A 19,465-nucleotide genomic window follows, 5' to 3' on the forward strand; every position below is an offset into this window, starting at 1 on the left:
GACATCGGTTTGTATTTATCTATCTTATTTCTAGGACGTGGTGAGAAGCCACATTAGGATGCTCCAGGGAGCTGATCTCCTGAAGAAAAAGTCTCTGCTCACTCAGGTGAGCTACTTGAAGACTCACTTAATGTTAATAAAACGTTTGCAAAATGACAACATTTAGTAATGGTTACGAAACATAGTATTCTCGTAAAACTCCTTGCTTCACAGTTATTCACTCAGACCTAAAGTATTTGTCACCTATCTGCTGCTGCAGACATCCATCACCACAAACTCCATCCATTGAATACTATGCAAACCATAAAGGCGATAAAAGCTGCATGAAAAGTGGAGCTGCTCGGCAGTAAAGCAGAGGATAGCACACATCAAACATACCTCAGCCAGTTTCCTGCAGCTTTCTGGAAGGACATAATCCAAACAGCAATTTGAAGAAATGGGAGTTATTGATGGAGTTAAAGACACGGTGTCCAAGGCGGTGTTTACTCCTTCAACCCTCTTGTCTGGACGAGGGGGGCTGCACATGGCTCAGATCATCCTGTCTCTGGTCACCTTCATGCTGGCTGCCTTCAGAGGAGGGAGCAGTCACACTTACTGGGTCTATGCTATGTTCACCTGGGCCTTCTGCCCCATCATGACCCTCATCATTACCATCATTGAGATGTTTAAACTTGACATCTTGCTCAACTTGTTTTGCATGGACTGGTCTGACTTCACCACAGGGATGGCGATGTCCTCCACGCTCATGACTGTTTCTGTTGCTCTCACCTACTCCAACTTCTACGCCTGCCTGAAATGCCTGTACGGCTGGATAGTGAGCGTATTTGCTTTCCTGTGCGCCTTTGTCTACACTGTTGAAGTGGTTAAAGACAAGATCTTGGACAAGAAGAAAGGGAGCTACCTGGCTGCCCTGCCTGGATTCTGGAAAGTTTTGGAGGCATTCGTCAGCTGTATGATTTTTATCTCTCTGACTGGTTACAAAGACAAGCCAGTTCTGATCCTGTGCGTTATAGCGTATGTCATTCCCTTTCCCATCCTGCCTCTGATCATCGCTACAAACATCCTCAAAAAGCTAAAGAAATGCCTGCCTTTTAATTTGGACAGGTGTGTCTTTATTTTCCTGGTGGTCTCTGTCATGCTGTATATATTTGCTGCCATTATGTGGCCACTTTTCATGTTCAGGAACAATCCTCGACCCACCGACTGCCCACCAAGCTTCTGTATATGGGCCATTCAGTTCATGGTGGCATTTTTCACTTATGTGAATCTCATCCTTTTCACACTGGATCTCATCTTCACTTTGCTCGGTATATGTGACTTCAAACGCACTTAACTTTCATGCTGTTCTTATTGGTTAAGCCAACGTTTTACTTTTATGTTGTTGTTTATTCAAAGTACAAAACTGAAAACCTTTTTCTTTACTTGGTCTTAGTTTGTACCTGGGTTTCACGTTAACACATTTAAGCAAACTGTAATCTCATTAAATATGTTGTAGCATACACAGCAGTGGACTTTGTCTTTAGTTTGAGATTCAATTATGTGTTTCTTGTAACTAAACTGTAAGATATGAAGCCAGAATAACGTGGTTAAAACAAGAGTAAAAGTTAATTCGTAGTGTTCAGGTGGTAAACCTATAAAATGTATTGTCGTGAACAAAGAAGTCATAATAATGCATTTGAAGAATGTCTTTTTAGCAATTATCAAATGTATTGATTTCTCCAGACCCCCAGATTTCTGTGTTTTGTTTCCCACAATAAATGTTAAGTGTTTTCCTTTTCTCATTTGAAACAATATATCTCATTGGCATTAATCATGAATATTGTCTGAATATTAAAAGTCTCCCTCTCCTGTTTGTTACACAGTAACTGTGAGACTATGTATTGAAATTAAATCTCCTTTCATTTTGACTAAAATAATATAAGATGGCAGATACGATCGCTGTTCAAGAATTTCAACGTAATAACTAATTGTGAAAATTAAAAAAAAAGAAAAGTGTGTGACTATATGTTATATTGCTAATCACCGTTGTTAAAAGATAATATAGATTCTATTGCATAATCTTTTATTGAGGTGTTCATTAACCAGCAGACATTTGACTTTTACAACTAGGCTTTATTAAAACAGTTTAGAGACAAAGAATGACATTTTCATACTTCTAGCAGTTTGAGATAAGAGAATGCAAATATCACAAGCTCACACACTCAACAAGGACACCGATGGTGATTAAATTCCAATGACAAAGACAGCTTAAAAAAAACAAAACTCAAAGTTTTCTAACAATTAAAAAAGAACAGACAAATAAGAAACAGTCTAAAAAATGTTTTTTTAAAAACAGTTTTGGAGTCACATGTCTTACGTCAGGCTTCCTCTGGTTCCTCAAACTCCACAGACTCCAGCAGCCCCTGGAAACAGAAGTAGTGGGAGTTGCAGTAGACGGGCGGTTTGTTCAGAGACGAGCCCACCACCTCTGGCTTCAGCGAGGCGAACGGATTGACTCCGCTTCCCTTCATGTCCATCTCCAACTCCAGCAGGATTTGCAGGGAATAGGTCATCTCCGTCTCACTGCAGGTGGAAAACAACAGGCTGCGGTCAGTTCAGCCAATACATGCACACATAACATATACAGCAGTACGAAACATAAAGGGGAACTTCTCCAGCAAAAAAAGTAACTTTGTTTTTTACTATGGAGAGAGTATTTGTGAATTACAAAAATGAAAACAAGCATCAGTGCCGCAACGTTTGAGCCTAAAAACGTCTTTATGTTAACATATTCACATACAACCTAATTTCTACAGTTTTTAATGCAACTAATAACTGATCATGTTGAATATTAATATAAAATACCTTCACCTAAATATCCCCAAATCACATTTAAACACAAAAACCTCATACCTCTGTATTTATTAACACTGTGTGTTCACATTTAGAGGACATGGCTTGAACACTCACTTGAGAGCCGTGAAAAGAGAAGGAATCTCGTAATCCCTGAGGAGCAGCAGTGTTGGAAGCCAGCCCTCGCCCAGGCCTTGACTCGCGTCGAACCCTTCACACAAGGTTTGGGGAAAAGCCAAAATCAATAATTCAATATGAATACAACACACACACAAAAAGTGATAATATCATTTGCTGTCATATTTTTGTGTCACGGAACGTGATGCTCTCACCGGGGTGAAATCCAATCACAAGGTCTGGCTTTGCTGCTTCTTCTTTCTCCACCAGCTCCTCCCAGAACTGGTGGTAGAGGCCCCTGTAGGCGCTGATGAAGACCCTCTGCTTGGGGCCAAAAGCTCTGAGAGGGGGTCTCACAATGGGGCCGCTCACCAGCTCCGGTCCCACCATGACTATCTCGATGCCCTGGTGTCCAGGGAACATGTTGTTCAGCTCGTCGTAGTCCGTCAGTCTGGCTGCCAGCGTCTCACTCTGGCCTGCTCCCACAAGGTGGACGGTGAGGGGTTTGGAGAATGGGTCCAGACCAAACAGCCGCATCCCCCAGGCCACTGTGAGTGGCCGGGCGAAGAACTCGCTGCAAACTCTCCACAGTGACTGCTGCAGGTCGCCCTCGCCGGGACGAGGCCGCCCGGCGTCGGCCCACAAGTCTGTCATGTTGGCTCCGTTTAGGATAGGATCCAGTTTCGCTGTGAGATCTCCCTGCATGGCGAGCCACTCATCCCAACCTTTAACCTCAGACTGGGGCAACGACCATTTCCCCGTGGGGAATGGAAGGTCTCCTATCGACAGACCCAAAAAGAACATACGTGTCAGTGCCACTTACTTTAACTGTGGAGTTTGTTCGGTCCACATTTTACCTTTGAAACTGAGCCATTCCACGACCCTGTCGATGGCAGCGAGGCGCAGTTGTGAGCAGAACTTCTTGTGCCTGGGCCAGTCAGCCTTCTGACAGTCCCTGCTGCAGTAATAAACGTTTAAACATCTAGGAAAAGAGAAGACGATGAACACCTTCGATGTATTTTTGTCTGGTGCTCATTATGTGAAATCTGTTTATTTTCCTTCTTGTTTTCACCTGGCACAACGCTTCAGGCTCTGTGGGTTTGGGAGCTGATTTGGCCGCTTCTCACAGCATGCACAGATCTTAAAAGACTCCTCCATCTTCTCGAACATCTCTTTTTGGGACTTGAAGGCCAAAGGCTTAGCCTTCTTGTCAGGGACAGCTCTGAAATGAACAAAAAGAAGTGGACTAAAATTCATCCAGTTAAAAAAACCAAACGATTGTTGATTATTAAATATTTGGAAATAGCTGCAATTAAAGTGCAGTTGATTTATGTGTCCTCTGCACCAACAATAGTTCAATCTGCCCATATAGGCCCAAACCAGCAGAGTATCAGATGCATACTCAGAATGGGAACATGTCATGTTACACATTTATAACACTTTTGTCACACAGCCTCATGTGACAATCTACTCCTCTATGCAATAAATACGTATTGAACAAAGATCCAGTTAAAATTGCAACATGTCAATATGTTTATCAGTTTAAATTGACATTATCTGATTATAACTACAGTCGTATCAGAAAAGCAAAAAGAACAAAAGTGCCAGTGGCAACAACCAACATATCAGACACAGAAACAACTTTCCAATATCTTGCAAAAAACACTTTGTGATTGTTCTTTGAACAAGGAGACTCATTCTTTCATGTTGCAATTTCCAAATAAACTCAACAAGCTCCATTGGTAAAGTCAATAAATCTGCCTTCAATGCGAGCGTCTGCGTAAAGCTGGACGTTGGAATCATGTGCATATGTCACAAATGACTAAAGTCACGGTGAAAACTTTCTGGGATTAATCAACTGACATGATATTCTGTGTGCATATACACTCGGGCTCCACGGTGTGTTGTGCATTATTTGTTATTCCAATATAAACATGCACAATATTCATATCATAGCCTAGTTTTTGATAAGTAAACTGCACAAAACCTGTAAAACAAAATAGCTTTTATGTCCAAATTGCTTCCCAACTTATGTATTACTGCAATATTGACAGCAGTTATTATGATTTGCTATGATATTTTTTTTAATGTTACTTTAATAATGTGTTAACATACCACATTATTGGCAAAAAGTTATTGCGATAAGAGATCAAATATCTTATTACACTATTGGGAACTTATTATGTTATTGGCTTTATTACATTGAAAAAGGCCTAAATCATTACATTATTGAGTATAATCATTATTTTACATTATTGGATTCAATCAGACTGAGATAAAAACACCATGTATATGCAGCTACTGACTGAAGTCACAACCAACCTTGCAAAACTGGCAGACATTTACCAGCTTGTTCAATAACCCCATAACATGAAGAAATGCATGTTTAACACTTGTCTCCCTGTTGTAAAGCACTTTCAAGTGCATTGATGTTGCAATATAATAAATAGAGTGGCACTTTTTGATCATTTAAATGTGCATGTTTGTTCGAACTGTGTTGAGCTGCCGGGTCCTTGAAGGCCGTGAGCTTCTATTATTAGACTGGGACGCGCACCGCGGTGTGAAGGGTGCAGTGTTTAAAACAAGAAGCTGCTTGAAGCTTACAGTTGAAACGAGTCGAACAGAAAGAGATCAGAAGAGAGAATCCACAGACAAACACAGGGAAACAGTGATTGGTTGGCGCGTACGGGTCAAACGTCATTCCGTCACGAGGCTGCTCTGCTGCCGTGCGTGGCTCCTCCTGTCCTTTTTGGAGGGTTTTTTTTATGTTTTGTTTTCATATCATGGGAAGGTCAGCTGGTATATATTCACAAAGGTGTTCCAAAATTAAAAACACACCTGCAGTTAAATGAGGCAAAATGCATTCCGCCTACCTCTCAGTTTCCGCCATGTGAAGTTGTGTGAGTGAGTCAGGCCTGGTTCAGCTGCTGCTCGCTCCTTCTTCTGCTCCTGGTCTGACATGTGAGCGGCCTGCTGGGGGGCTGCTGGGACAGATATAGCACCTGGAATCCTCGCTTCCAGAAACGTCTGACAAATCAAGAATGTTCCCGACTTCACAAGACGTGCACCACATGGAGAATGATGTGCAGATTTCACATTTTATGGAGAATCATCCCGGCTCAGAACTGATTTATTAATGTCGATTGTTGCATTTGTTGTTTTGATTATAGCAGGAAGAAGACTGTCTGTGGTGAATGCAACTGGGTTAACACATTACTATTCCCTATTGATTCACTATTAGTATTCATGTGTTATTACATTCATTTCAAACAGAAGTCTCTGTATAGTGAAGAAGTTTAAACCTGGGATGCTTTTTGGTTTTTTAACTTGAATTTGCAAAGATGGACGTGTTTATTGTGGTTCACTTTGAGAGTGCAACACAAGCGCTGAACCATATAGATGCATCTAAAATGAAAAAATCTGTATTGAAAATTTCATTCATCAGAAGCCACAACCATGTCTAAAGACATCAAGCAGTAGTTTTTGACCCACCCAGAGTGTTTCTAAACAATCCATCTATCTCCCTTTGACATACAGTATGTATTAGACATAGGTCATTTTGTAATATGTTGCTTGCATTTCCTACTTTCATCCACAAGAGGTCAGTGTCGCACTGTTGAGGCTCCTTATGACGAACTACAGACGATTATTCCCCACAGAGTTTATTAAAATATAAAGAAGCGACCTCGGGAAATAACGTCTCTTTGATGCTTTGTAGGAGATTTAATAGACCCAAAGCAGAAGTTGCTGCTCCATCCTGTGAACATTTTCTCTCTTTATGGTGGACTTTTGTCTTTATAATTGACATTCCTACAACGGTCAGTTCAAGAGAGACCACTGAAAAGCTGGTATATACTATGATCTGAATCTTTTGCTGTGCAGTTCTAGGTCAGTCACCGGATCCAAATGAGCACTCATGAAGGATTTTAGACTCGCATATTAGATCCTCTCCATTTTCATCAAAATCCCTTTCGAGATTGTAACTTCTCCCATCAGCCAGATGTGATCGTTCCTGTTTATTACTTCCTAAATTTGACGCACGTCTGTATCTTTTTCGATGTATTACCAAAGTCATTACTGCATTTTCACCCTTTCTCTGATGGAGAAAAAGGCTTAATCTGGTCAGGGGTCTGCGACCTTTATGAGCAAAACAGACGCTTTTGCGACTTTCCACCAAGTAAATTTTGTCTGGAGCCAATAGTCTCTGACTCTTTGTAATACTCTTTTCATTTCAGGCTACTTTTGTTTTGTTAGTTTCTTTCAATTGTTTTCGCTGTTTTAGCTTTTCCAACCTATTTTTTTGTTGTTGATGTAAGTTGAGCCAGTTTGGCTGCTCGACCTTTTTTTCAGCCAGAAGATAAAAGCAATTAAAAAAAAAAAAAAAAAAAATAGGACAATGTACAAATAAAATGAAGATAGTAACTTTTTTGAAACATTCGATTTTCTGACAGCTTCATGGAGCCACTACAGTGAGGCCAAAGAGCCACGTGTAGCTCCAGCACCACAGGTTGCAGCCCGCTGATCGAGTTTAACAGGTCTTTTATCCATCTATAGAGATTGCTGTGGTAACGCTGCACTTTTTGCATGCTCTTTAATATTCAGGATTTTTTTATTTTTTTCACTGGTATAAGCAAGCCATTCTTGCCAACAACAAAAAAACTACTTGAATTATTTACAACAGATTTAATGGTCATAAAGTGCAATTTGCACTGCATCTAAAAACACAAAATCTTCCAATTTTCCCACATCTTGTAATATAATACTGCCTTGTATATAAATTTCCTGCAGCAATAAGCACTATTCATCGTTTGTTACGAATGTGTCAGACAGGCAATGACTTATCTTGTGGGAATTCTTAACACAGTGGCTCACGCTGTTTTTCAGGATTGCATTCTGTGGTGAGGAATCACTAAAAAACACTTATCTGTCAAACAATTGCCACATGACGCGGGAGACTTTCACTTAGTATGTGAGAAAACTTGTTATTCCGGGTCTTGTCTTGAGGCGGCACCGTGGCAGTTCGAATTCTCGACTCATTGCTGGGAGGCTTTCCAGTGCGGAATTTGCATGTGTGCTTGGGTGCGCATCAAAATATGGTACCTGTTACATTAGTATGCTTCATGCAGCTACTGTGAAAACTGGACATTGATGCAGATGCAGAAAAACCCACAGGTCGCTATCAAATGAACAAATTTTGATCTCATTGTGGCTGCACAACAAAAGGCCCTTTATATTCAACAAGCCTGTCACCTTGAGGCACCGAGGGGCTTCAACTGATGCCGGCAAGCTGGTGCTATCATCCCAGAAAATGAGCGATGAGTGACTGTGGCGATCTGCCTCATTAACTCCACATTAAATCAAATCAAATTGAAAGGACATTGTTAAATATAACTCTGAAGCTGTGAATGTGCTCTTATTTATTTTTTTAATTTTGAAATGCAATACAAAACATCAAAGTTGGCTTCAGGGTCCATATTCATGCAGCAGCAATGCAGAATTTATGTCATCGAGGCTTTAAGAGGTTTATTTAGAAAGACACATCCTAAACCCAAGCAAGCTCTGATTGTCCAACATGTGCTATGATGAGCTGTTAACTGTCGGCACCTAGCGCCTCTACGTCTTCGCAGGGCAGCAGTCCCTGGAAACGAATGTAGTGAGAGTTGCAGTAGACTGGAGGTTTGTTCGGACAGGCCTGGACCTGCTCGGGTTTCTGTGAGGAGAATGGATTGGACCCGCTGTCCCTGATGTGCACCTCCAGTTCCTGCAGGATCTGCAGCGAGTGTTTGAGCTCCGTCTCACTGCAGGGACAAGTGGAGAAATCAATTGATCAGCTGCGCTTTGTGTTATTATCCTCACGATACAGCCGACAGGGAACTGAACGCCCCCACAGAGACACTGAGAAGAGGACGGCATCCACAGAGGAGACATACATGATCGGCCACTTGTGAGTTTCATCAGGTTACACTCTGCAGGGGGAGTTTGTTGAAAGTGCCTGCGGTGGAGGATACAAATCTTCACTTCATCATCGCCTCCGTGCACACAGGGAACTGGCATTTGCCACCAAGAAGGAAGAAGTGTGCAGAGGAGGAGGAGAGGAGTGTGATTCGGGTGATTGGGCAACAATAACTGTGCTGTGATGGATGACTGCAGCGGTGGGGTCAGCAAGGTGAGGAGCAGGTAGACCGAATGCATCGTGTGAGCAAACAAGATTTTCCTGTTGAGGAGTGTAGGCTGTATTTATCAGCTCTGACATCTGCTTTCTGGAGGAGTTTGCAGATAAGGTAAGGCGATGACGCCTCAAATATTCACCACTTTCATCATCTACGCGGCAGAACGCTAAAGAAACAATTTGAGATTTGAGCTCACTTGTACATGGTGAAGAAGGCCGGGATGTTATAGTCTCTGAGCAGCAGAAGAGTCGGCAGCCAACCTTCAACGAGACCCTGGTTCGCATGAAAACCTGGGATGAAAACAAATAGAGATGAATGCACGTCAGTGAGATGGTGAACTAATATGGACATTCAGTTTTAGTCAAGTTCATCGATCAACCACAGATATTTTCTTCTTTGTGTGAAATTAGAGAGACACAGTATTGGCACCTTTTATGTTGATGTGCAAGCGGACCCTTTGATAGAGTGGCCATTAATCCTGGTATGACGGTGGATCTTTTTAGTTGTATTTATGCACCAATATTGCCTGGATAAGTTAACCCCTTGATGACTGTCTTCCCCGATCAGGAGGGTTTGTATTGTAATTTTGCCAACCCATGCATATATTTTTCACTATATGCATATTATAATTTGTTTCTCTTCAAAACTAATATCATGTTTCTATAATGATTTAAAAATAAATAAATAAATACAACCCCTGAAGCAATAAGCAACGATACTGTGTAAAAGGTAAATCAGTAATCAAGCATTTCCATAATTTTTCAATAAAGCTCCAATGTAGGGCTTCTTGTGTTCATTCCGTTTGTAATAATCCACCAAATAAGAATACCACATCATATTGTCCGTCTGGTACTCTAGCCTTGGCATTTGGGTGTGTGTAATCACAGAAAATCAACTCAAAATAGGTGGTCCCGGAGAGATTAACGTAAGAAAATTAATCAAACAACATTTATGGTTATTTGGTGCCGTGGTGACAATGAATCATTTTGTAAGTCATTAACCATAAACAAGTTGGGAATGCCGTGACACAGTGATGTTTGGTTTTATTTGTTTAAGATAAATATGTTGGGAAATTAATCTGTAGCATAATTTCAAATAAATAACGACCTACAATAGAATTACATGTAGAATAAGCTCTTAATGGCTGCTTAATCTAAGAAATCATCTTACTGTCTAGATAGAGCTGCTCAGGCTGGTTTAATCTAATAACAGTTGTAAAGTATTTGGATCAGTGTGATAACTGCAAATAATATATGTAGCACAACAAAACAAACCAAAAAAAAAGAATACACTCTTAATATTGATAGACTAACTCAAAACAAAACCAGTCTTCGTCCCATCTTTCCTTCCTCCGATGCTTTGATCATAATCATCACAGCCACTAGAGGTCACAATAGGGCTTTATTCGAGCTACGTCATCTCTAAGAGTCTGATTAAGCAGCGCCTCGCCATTAAAATTCAGAACAACTTCCTTGCGTGAAAAAGGAAACGCTGCTAAATGCTCCACCCAGGGAAAAGATCCAGCTGAGTGACACTGACACTACAAAGAAAAGTCACGGCTGTTTTCCCCTTCGGTGAGGTGAAGATCGAACAGATTACACTTGATCAGTCTCCAGCTGGCCTCGTCTTTCTTTTCTCAGTTAGAACACAATTCCTCCAACGCGATGCCTAATTATCGTTCGACGTGACGAAGCGAGCTAAGCGCCGGAGACCTTGGGCTGAACTTTCAGCTTGTTCACACCAAACCAGCTGAAAATGTATGACATTCTCGCCAAGTCACACAAACAATTTGCAGCAGCGGTCCGGCTATATTTAAGATGGGTTGGGCACATAATCCCGCGGCATATTAACTGACAGATGTCACTTCCCCTAACGCCGACACTGAGCTGTTTGAGTGGTAAGCTTTCTGAGCAGCGGAACGGTGAAAAGTTTGCCCTTCAGCCAGATTACTGAGGTTCAAGCCACCATGGGAGCAAACACCTAAAAATCCACGCGACTGAAGAGTGGCTGAGTGAGGCCAAACTGAACTCTCTTATTTGGATAAATTTATTCTCACAGTGACTTCTAAAAGATAGGGACGTAAACATAGGTTACATTTTAATATAGCAGCGAAAGGTGAGATTTATGGACACACACCGGTGTTTATGCCAGCTCTGTGGGTGTTGCAGAGGGCTCGGATTATACCACAGAGGCAAAGCAGCGTTCGGCCTGTGATACTGGCACACAGATGGTATCATGTTATCCACCGCCTGTCCCTTTTCTTTCTTGTTTTTTTTTTTTTTTTTTTCTTTTCGGGGAACTCAAACTGCAGGGAAAAGGGATTTGGATTTTTAATAATGCATGTCATGATATGAACTTCCCAGAGGTTACGCTTCTCATCACGATAAAAAATTTAACAGGGAGTTAAGTGTTAAGAGGTTTAGACCTCCAGGAGATGAGGTGACAAAGAGAGGCCGCAGTCGGACTGTTAATGGCGGCAGTAGCTTCCTGGCGCAAGTGCAGATTTCATCCATGTGGTTGGTAACAGCGGTGGTAATGCTAATAGATTAAATGGGTTTCCTGATGTGGAACTCCACACCACAGAGCAATAAATATCTTTTTCCTTTTTTTTTTTTTGTAATGGACAACACTAATCAAAGATTATCCAAAGCGTTCTCATTTTCCTTCACTTGTGACTTTCCCATGAGCAAACACCTACCTTTAAAAAAAAATTGTTATTATTCCCTTCGTCAGACACTTTGATGCAATATTGCTAAAAGGGGGTCATAAAGCAGCACTCTGTCAGGTTAGGAGTTTGAAATGCAGACGGGCTCTCAAACAGTTTACTCACAGGATGACTGATTCCTGTATATTTAGCTCCAGTGAAGCCTGCAGCGATAACTCAGCCAAGGGTTGTGGGGACATTTGGTTCAGGGGTTTTAGCGCTGATTTGCAGGTTAAATAGTTGGGGAACAGAGCGTGTACGAGGGTGTAGGGTTACAGCGCCACTTTTAAAGCGGTGGTTGTGAAAGTGGCAAAAGACCTTGCGTCTAAAACGCCACAGAGCTTTCAGACGGCCATCTTGCTGTAGTGTTTTTCTTAGATCAGAGCGGTTTAAGCCTCAAATCAATAATTTTTGCACATAATTCAGAGTGAGTGGCTGAGTCTCCCTTTTCAAAAGGGCAGCTTAATGACGTTATGCTGAGTCCAGCAGTCTCAAGCCAAACTCCTTCCCAGCTGCTTGTATTAATCACCCAAATCTCCAATAAAAGCCTGCCGCTAATGAATCGGCCAGATCCAATGAGTTACACGTCTCCTACTTTTACCGTTGGAAGAGGTGATTGTCGACAAGTCACTGGTTCTTTCAGACAGCCGACTACTTAAGCTAAGCTGTTTCTATTCATAGCTGCAGTGATCATTATTATTATGTTCTCTGCTGCTTGATTTGAAAGCATTTTAAGTTTGGGCCTCAATCAAGATTTTATGTTCACATTTGGCAGGTAGTGACTTCTTTTTTTTTTTTTTTTAAACATACCAGGATGAAATCCAATCACCAGGTCTGGCCTGGCTGCCTTGTCTTTCTCCACCACGTCCTCCCAGAATTGGTGGTACAGATCTTTGTAGGCGCTGATGTAAACTTGGTGCCTGGGGCCAAAAGCAGTGAGAGGTGGTCTGACGATGGGGCCGTGCACCACCTCCGGTCCCACCATCACCACCTCAATGCCCTGGTGTCCGGGAAACATGCGGTTCAGCTCATCGTAGTCCGTCAGCCTGGCTCCCATTGTCTCATTGTGGGACGCTCCTGCCAGGTGGATGGTGAGAGGCTTTGCGTGTGGGTCAAGGCCAAAGTGCTGCACAGCCATCCCGACTGTGAGAACTCGCGAAAGAAACTCGCTCTGAATCCGCCACAACGACTGCCGGAGGTCGTTGTCATCCGGCCTTGGCCTGGAGGCATTTTTCCAAAGGTTGGTCATGCTGGCACTAGACAGGATGGCATCTAGACGTGGCGTGAGGTCGCCCTGCATGGGAATCCAGTCCTCCCAGCTCTTGACCTCAGCAGCTGACTTGGACCATTTCTCAGCAGGGAATGAAAGATCTCCTGCGCAGGAGAGGAAAACACACAAGGATGATTAATGTGACACGCTCAAGTATACAAAGACTTCAGTCTCATTGGGGAGTTCACGTCTCGCTTAAAAAAAGCAGAAGATTAAAAAGAAATTAATTAAAAATCTACAAACAGACCAATACAGCATCGCCACTTCTCTTTTCTTTTTTTTTTTTGTCACATTTTCCCTTCCAGGCATTTCATTTTCAGCTGAACTTTAAAATATGACTTTTAATTACAAGGATTTTTCTGCCTTGTTAACTTAAACTGCTATCAAGGCAACTTTTAATTCTAACATCATTTGCATTTCTCACCAGTGAACGTCAGCCACTCCACGAGTCTGTCGATGGCAACCAGCCGCAGCGACTTGCAGAACTTTTTGTGCTGAGGCCAGTCCTGTTTCTGACAGTCTTTTGTGCAATAATACACATTCAAGCACCTGTCAGAAAACAGCAGGGGGGGGGGTTGGAAGAAAAGAGTCAAAAGCAAGCAAGCCGGGGGTCACACGGTTCAATTTCATCAAAATTGGGCAGTAGGTAGAAAAGATATTGCCTCACTGATTTCTGAACCCAATAAAGAATTAGATTTGCCTTTGGCTTTGCCACCCTGCACCCTGATTACCGACATCTCAAGAAGTTGATTAATTTGTATCAGCCAGAATAACCGAAATTTGGACATTCATAGTGTCTCATGTCAGATAACTCTTTATAGAGTACTCATTGATATATTTAGAAATGGAGAATTTCAACACTTGGGTGTTGTTCAATAATATAACAAGGACACTTTTTTATTTGAAACATTTTTGACTAAAATTGTGACTCAAATTCAACTAAAGGTTATTTATATATAATAAAAATCAGTCGAAAGTTGTGAAAGTGACAAAAATTTCACAACTTATAGTTAAAAAAATCTCTTAATGGATTCAAACTGTCATTAGATGTCTTAAAAAGCTTTTTATCGCCACACGATATGAGTGTCCTGCAAAGTAAAAGTGGTGTTTCGTGTGATGGATTAAAAAATTGTAATGGCTCATTTTAGAGGAACTTGAAAATATTGACAGTGACCACGTGATCTCATGCTTGTATTTATTTATAGTGTTTAAAATATTCCGCAATCTGAGTTGACGTTTAGCAGTTTTGATTCTCTCACAAGATTGAAATGATTTGAATCATATAGACATGTCAGTACACAAAGAATATTTGCGTCATTTTATAATCACTGCAATGAAAAATGGGACGTTTTGTCGTCCTGCAGTCTGGGTTGAACCCTCGAGCAGTGTCGTTCTCACCCCAAAAAATCATTAACAAAGCTTTGAGTGCTTTGGCGAAGAGTTCTCTGCGCTCAAGGCTGAAGTGACTCCACAACATGTGACACGCATGTGTGCAATTCGCTTTGGATTTTACATCTTCTTCCCCTGGAGGTGCTGGAGTATCGTGTTTTAGTACGTGAATTCCCTCCTCACATATTTCATACCAAGCAAGATGGTGTCAAATCTCCAAATACTGAAAGTGCTTTAGGGTGTTTACTGCTTGCAACATATATTCCAGAGAGCTTTTTCTTTTTCTTTTTTTTTTTTTCAATAGACCGGCAGCTGGAATGTCTTGTTTGTGCCAGGACATAAATAGCTCCTAACATAAATCTAGATCATTGAGCTTCGCATTTGGTGGCAATCCGGTGACCTGATAATGAATTCTGTCCTGTTTTAAATATCTGCTGCAGTAGGGAGAGTCTGGCATTTATTACCGATTACACCTCTGCGTATGGACGTGGGGCCTTTTCTGAGTTCAGTTTTGTTGATGAGGGGCTGTGCTGGATTAAAGGTCTGACAGTCAGGCGCAATAGGAGAATATAATACTTTACCACTCAATCATTCGTAGCCTTCGAGGCACCCAGATTTACATAGAATAATTCATCAGCCAGTGTGTCCATCATGGAGCACTTTGTGCAAACTAATCCTACAGAGGAGGCTTAAAAGTGGACATGGTGAGTTAAGACAAGGTGAGAAAACAGAGTCCTTCAAAGTTGAAGTCTAAGAGACATTTCTGCTTTAATAAACAAGACAGACTAGAAGTTAATAAGAATTAAGGAGGTAATGATTCAGCAAAAAAAAAAGAAAAGAAAAGGAAGTTGGCAGCAGGCTCTGTTTTATTGTTGGTCGTAATGTTGGTGTTAAAGGTCTTGAGGGTTTCACTTTTCAGCAGTTCTGTTTTCTGTCCCAGGGAATGGCCGCTGCCGCTTCTGGCGAGTGCAGCCAGAGACTCTCTGGCAGCTGAGAATTTCAAGGGAAGTGCACGGGCAATAAAGTGTGTTTGAGCGTTCTGGAATCATCCATATAAAAGGAAACGAGAAGACGGACAGTGAGGCGCCGCAAGGGTATCTCGCGCACAAGAAAATGCAACCTCTTCTGTTATCCTCTTTGTCTTTTCAACACGGTGATGCTGTCACATTGTGAAGTTCATTAAACTGTATTTAATAAGCTGCAGAGTCACAGAGAGATGGAGCACAGTCAGGGGACTTGGCTATATTTGCCATTGGCCATCGGCCACCTCTGTAGTGCCGCCCGCACTTCGCTGGCTTATCATGCCGCTGCTGATACAAAGGCAACTGGTAATGCTTCACACGTGACAACCACAACAAACCAATACTGTGCCGACGTGATGACAGATCCGAGCGGACAACAGTGCAGGTTTACTTTCCTAAAATAATTCGACTGTCAACAATGATTAATGCTAATCGGCGTTAATGCCAGAATGCTGAGATTTATTCTCAACAGACCCAACCGTTGTGGAGCATCGCTCTTCGCTTGTGGCTTCGCACTCACTTCACACAGCGTTTCAGGCTCTGGCCCTCGCCCAGCTGGTCGGGGAGTTTGTTGCAGCCGGTGCAGAACTTGAAGGTCTCCTCCATCTTCTGGAACATCTCCTTGTAGTTACGGAATGAGATGCCTTGAACCTTTCCCTCCACGGCCGACCTGGTTAGAATAAGACACGCAGCCTTAACTTTGACCAAAATAACAGAAAACAGTCAACATTGGGTTTTCTATACAGTTTACAAGCAGTTTTCACCTGTATTCTCCGTAGTCCTTCATGTTGAGCTTGTTGAGAATCACCTGAGAGAGGCCAGGCACGTTAGAGTCCAGAGAGTGAAAGCCGGACTGGTCGGAAAAGACGCTGTCGATCCCCGGAGCGAAGGACTGGGGGAGTGCTGGAATCTGGGATGCCATGTTATCACTCTGAGCTTTTACAAGGAGAGAAATGAATACATATTGAAATATAAATAACACATTACTATGTTGATCATATATACTGTATCACATGATGCAGTATCCAATAAGATCTGTTGGAAAGCTGCTCGATTGACCCACAAGCACTCGTTCTTTTGTTTAGAACCTAAAGATATTTCTAAATAGTATATATTTCTCTGTGAAAGGCTCAAACTGTAAAATTCCATGAGTCAAACCCTCCCGAAATAACATGTTTTGTAACAAATAAAGTACCTTAAGCATGAATTAAGTAACACAATGTGTGTACCTGTAACACACATATCAGCCTGGTGCGACCATACTATTGTTGGTCAACAGAAGCTGAGGTACGGGTGTACTGCAAGAAGCTGCAACATCACAGAGACGATGTATGTAAATATAAAAACTACAAAAGCTAAGAATGTTTCAAATAGGATCACAGTTCAGTGTCAACATGTAATATACAATGTTCCCCATAATCTGATTGAACTAATTGTCAATATATTTTAGAAGTATTGGAGAGATACTGAAACAGTTTATTGTTTTTTTGTTTGTTTTGTATTTCATTATTTTAATAATTTCAGTACAAATACAGCTCCTGAGATTATAATCATAATCCGTAAAATCGAAAAACTTTCCTATTTCTTAAACCATAATCTCAATTGAATTCTTAAAAATGCTGCTCACCTTTCAGGTATTATGATAAGAGTGAAGAAAACACTCACAAAACGTAAAAGAAAAACTTCATAATGATATAAATATGATTAAATGTTCCCAAAATTAAGAGAGAGAACTCAAACACCCCCATCTGCCTCACAATGGTTTGGTCCATTTCACTGCCTGTGCATCAGTGGAAGTGTGTCAGAGTGGTTCAAACAGGAAATGTTAATTTACGTCTACTTTTCTAAAGTTGCCTGTACAGTAATATTTCTGTAACCATCGTCTATAATTACTGCTCGTAAAGAAAAACTTTGAGGTATGTATTTATGAATTAATATGTACAGTAAGTAATGACTGTTTGTCTGCATGATGCACATTGGCTATTTGGAAAGATGGAGTTATGTTGTGTGGGCCTCTCTTAACGGTAACAACTGAAAGTTGCTCATTATTCCTTCACGCTGATGCCGCCTTATTAGTCGAATGTTTGGATCACATGCAAATCAATTCAAGGATTTAGGAATTATGAGCTCTTGTGCTTTGTGCGCTCGGTAAAGTCTCCCTGTGCTGACCCCACATTTGTGAACTCTCTCGACCAAACGAAATCATCCAGAAAAGATCTGCCACTCAAACTCGACCCCGAAACAGGATCTCAAAAACAGCAGACAGATTCCGATTAGTGCCCCTTCAACACTCTAAATCACAGAATCTGTCAAATCAGTTGGGTTGTGTGCCATGTGCTGACAGACGCACAGCAGAGCCGGTCAGTGGCGCGGACCCCCGTCCAGCTGACAAATGAGAAGAAGCAGGGCTGGTGACGGTGGACGCTGTGGGAAGAACATCCAGTTTCACAAGAGTTCTTTAGAGAAAGGCATCCAATGAAAAAAAAAAACACAACAACAACATAGTGCTGCTTTTAGAAGAGTCCACACAGGGTTTGAATTATTCCTGACCTACGAAAGGCATTCACAACCAGCGACTGCACGTCCAGGCGGTTATTGAAGATGTGTATAAAGATAGGCCGGTCTGTAAAATATGACATTTTCAGGGTCTTTAAATTCTAAAAGTGAAAGGCAACACTGCCCTGACTGGGACACAGTGTGGGTATCTGAAGAATACGTTGAGACTAAAAGCCAGGACTGATTTCCAGGCTTGAAAATACACCCCGGTCTCCAGCAGAGATTCTCTGGCCCCGATGACAGAAAGTCCAGCGGAGGCGCCATCAGGCATGTTCTTGGAGGTGTGTCCATTGTGCCCTTGCCCTGACTGAAATCCTCCCTCCCTGACCATCCAGAGCCGCCCCTCCCTGTTTGCATGATTTATTCACTTTAGCCTTGCACCAGTGAAAGTAAGGGGCTGGAGAAATGTGATCATCCAGTGGTGGCAGTGGCGCACACTTCTCTGCCAGAAACGACGTAGCAGTCAACATACAACCATTAAATTCTTCAAGCTTGAAATAATTCATGCATGTTCCTGTATGTGCCTCGGGCTGGTTTTTGGTTGTTTTTTTTGCAGGGTAATACAGGTACTTCCCTGCGAAGTACAGCTGTAGTTTCCCCGGCTTTAAAAATCAATCCACAAACCTTCATGCAACTTGATGTAATGAAACTCAAACTCAATAAATGCTTCACTTTATCACCCTGAGACACTCTTCAGTGCTCACAGTGCTCCTTTTCCAGCATAACGTTGCAAAAAAGAAGTTTTCTTCCACTTTTGGAAACTCTATCTTTTCAATTTCATACCAAGTGTTGCTTGGGAGTGATTTAGCCTTATCATGTGCGCAGACTAAATTGAAAGGCTTATATCTAATTAGTTCTTCGGTATCTACAGAGCACCGAGGGAAGCAGGGAGCTAGAAAAGAACAGATTTCCCTTGGGAAGACATGTTTTTCACCTTTCTTCCTTCACCTGTCTTGACGATATCCCCAACCCCTCTCATGGTCTTCAGGATGCCTTCGACTGACTAACTAACCACAGCATTACCACATTTTCAGCCTGCCTTGCCATGCAGACCTCACTCGAGCAGCCGTAGGTATGTCCAAACACTGAGATGGGTGGAGAGATAGTTCAGTGGTCATTACCTTTCACTTTCAGATGAGCCGGGTAGCTTCTCGATGATTTTCTCGGTTCGATAAAGAGAGTGACTGACAACTCCTTATGCTGGATGAAACCACCTCATTCATGGAGCCCTGCCAGTTTTAGGCGAGACGACTGTAACCCTTACCACCTCAGAGAGTCGCCCTGTAATCTGAGGTTAAGAGGGAAGACCACTAAGTGGGAGAGGGAGCGTGACAGGGTGGGGAGGGAAGGGGAAGGGGAAGGCGTTTGCCCCTAAAGAAGGTGGGAACAGATGAAAAAGAGGAGT

The 19,465-nt window shown here is 42.0% G+C and overlaps 2 protein-coding genes across 2 annotated transcripts; one reads left to right on the forward strand and one right to left on the reverse strand.

Annotated features, from left to right (window-relative positions):
- Positions 1-436: 436 nt before the first annotated feature.
- On the forward strand, positions 437-1,333 carry LOC308112113 (myeloid-associated differentiation marker-like protein 2; the record flags this gene model as incomplete). Its single annotated transcript, XM_080467345.1, has 1 exon — positions 437-1,333. One exon carries the CDS (start codon positions 437-439, stop codon positions 1,331-1,333), a length of 897 nt encoding a protein of 298 aa, XP_080323471.1.
- Positions 1,334-2,093: 760 nt separating this feature from the next.
- LOC308122893 (uncharacterized protein) lies at positions 2,094-19,465 on the reverse strand. The gene is made up of 13 exons (XM_080485051.1): positions 19,182-19,465; positions 16,269-16,440; positions 16,025-16,174; positions 13,518-13,642; positions 12,634-13,197; positions 9,316-9,409; positions 8,554-8,747; positions 5,823-5,930; positions 4,022-4,169; positions 3,807-3,931; positions 3,165-3,728; positions 2,950-3,043; positions 2,094-2,562 (listed from the first exon to the last, which is right to left on the reverse strand). Exons 2-13 carry the CDS (start codon positions 16,424-16,426, stop codon positions 2,358-2,360), a joined length of 2,529 nt encoding a protein of 842 aa, XP_080341177.1. The 5' UTR covers positions 16,427-16,440; positions 19,182-19,465; the 3' UTR covers positions 2,094-2,357.

The sequence above is a fragment of the Lipophrys pholis genome (genome assembly GCF_963383615.2).
Source record: "Lipophrys pholis genome assembly, chromosome: 1".
Taxonomy (NCBI): domain Eukaryota; kingdom Metazoa; phylum Chordata; class Actinopteri; order Blenniiformes; family Blenniidae; genus Lipophrys; species Lipophrys pholis.

Coding starts and splice junctions, on each gene's coding strand:
- LOC308122893 (XM_080485051.1), bottom strand. CDS start 16,426: ATGGCATCCCAGATTCCAGCACTCCCCCAGTCCTTCGCTCCGGGGATC. Junction 5,931..8,553: donor CGAAGACGTAGAGGCGCTAG/GTGCCGACAGTT, acceptor CTGTCCCAGCAG/CCCCCCAGCAGGCCGCTCAC. Junction 3,044..3,164: donor TGTGATTGGATTTCACCCCG/GTGAGAGCATCA, acceptor CCTTGTGTGAAG/GGTTCGACGCGAGTCAAGGC.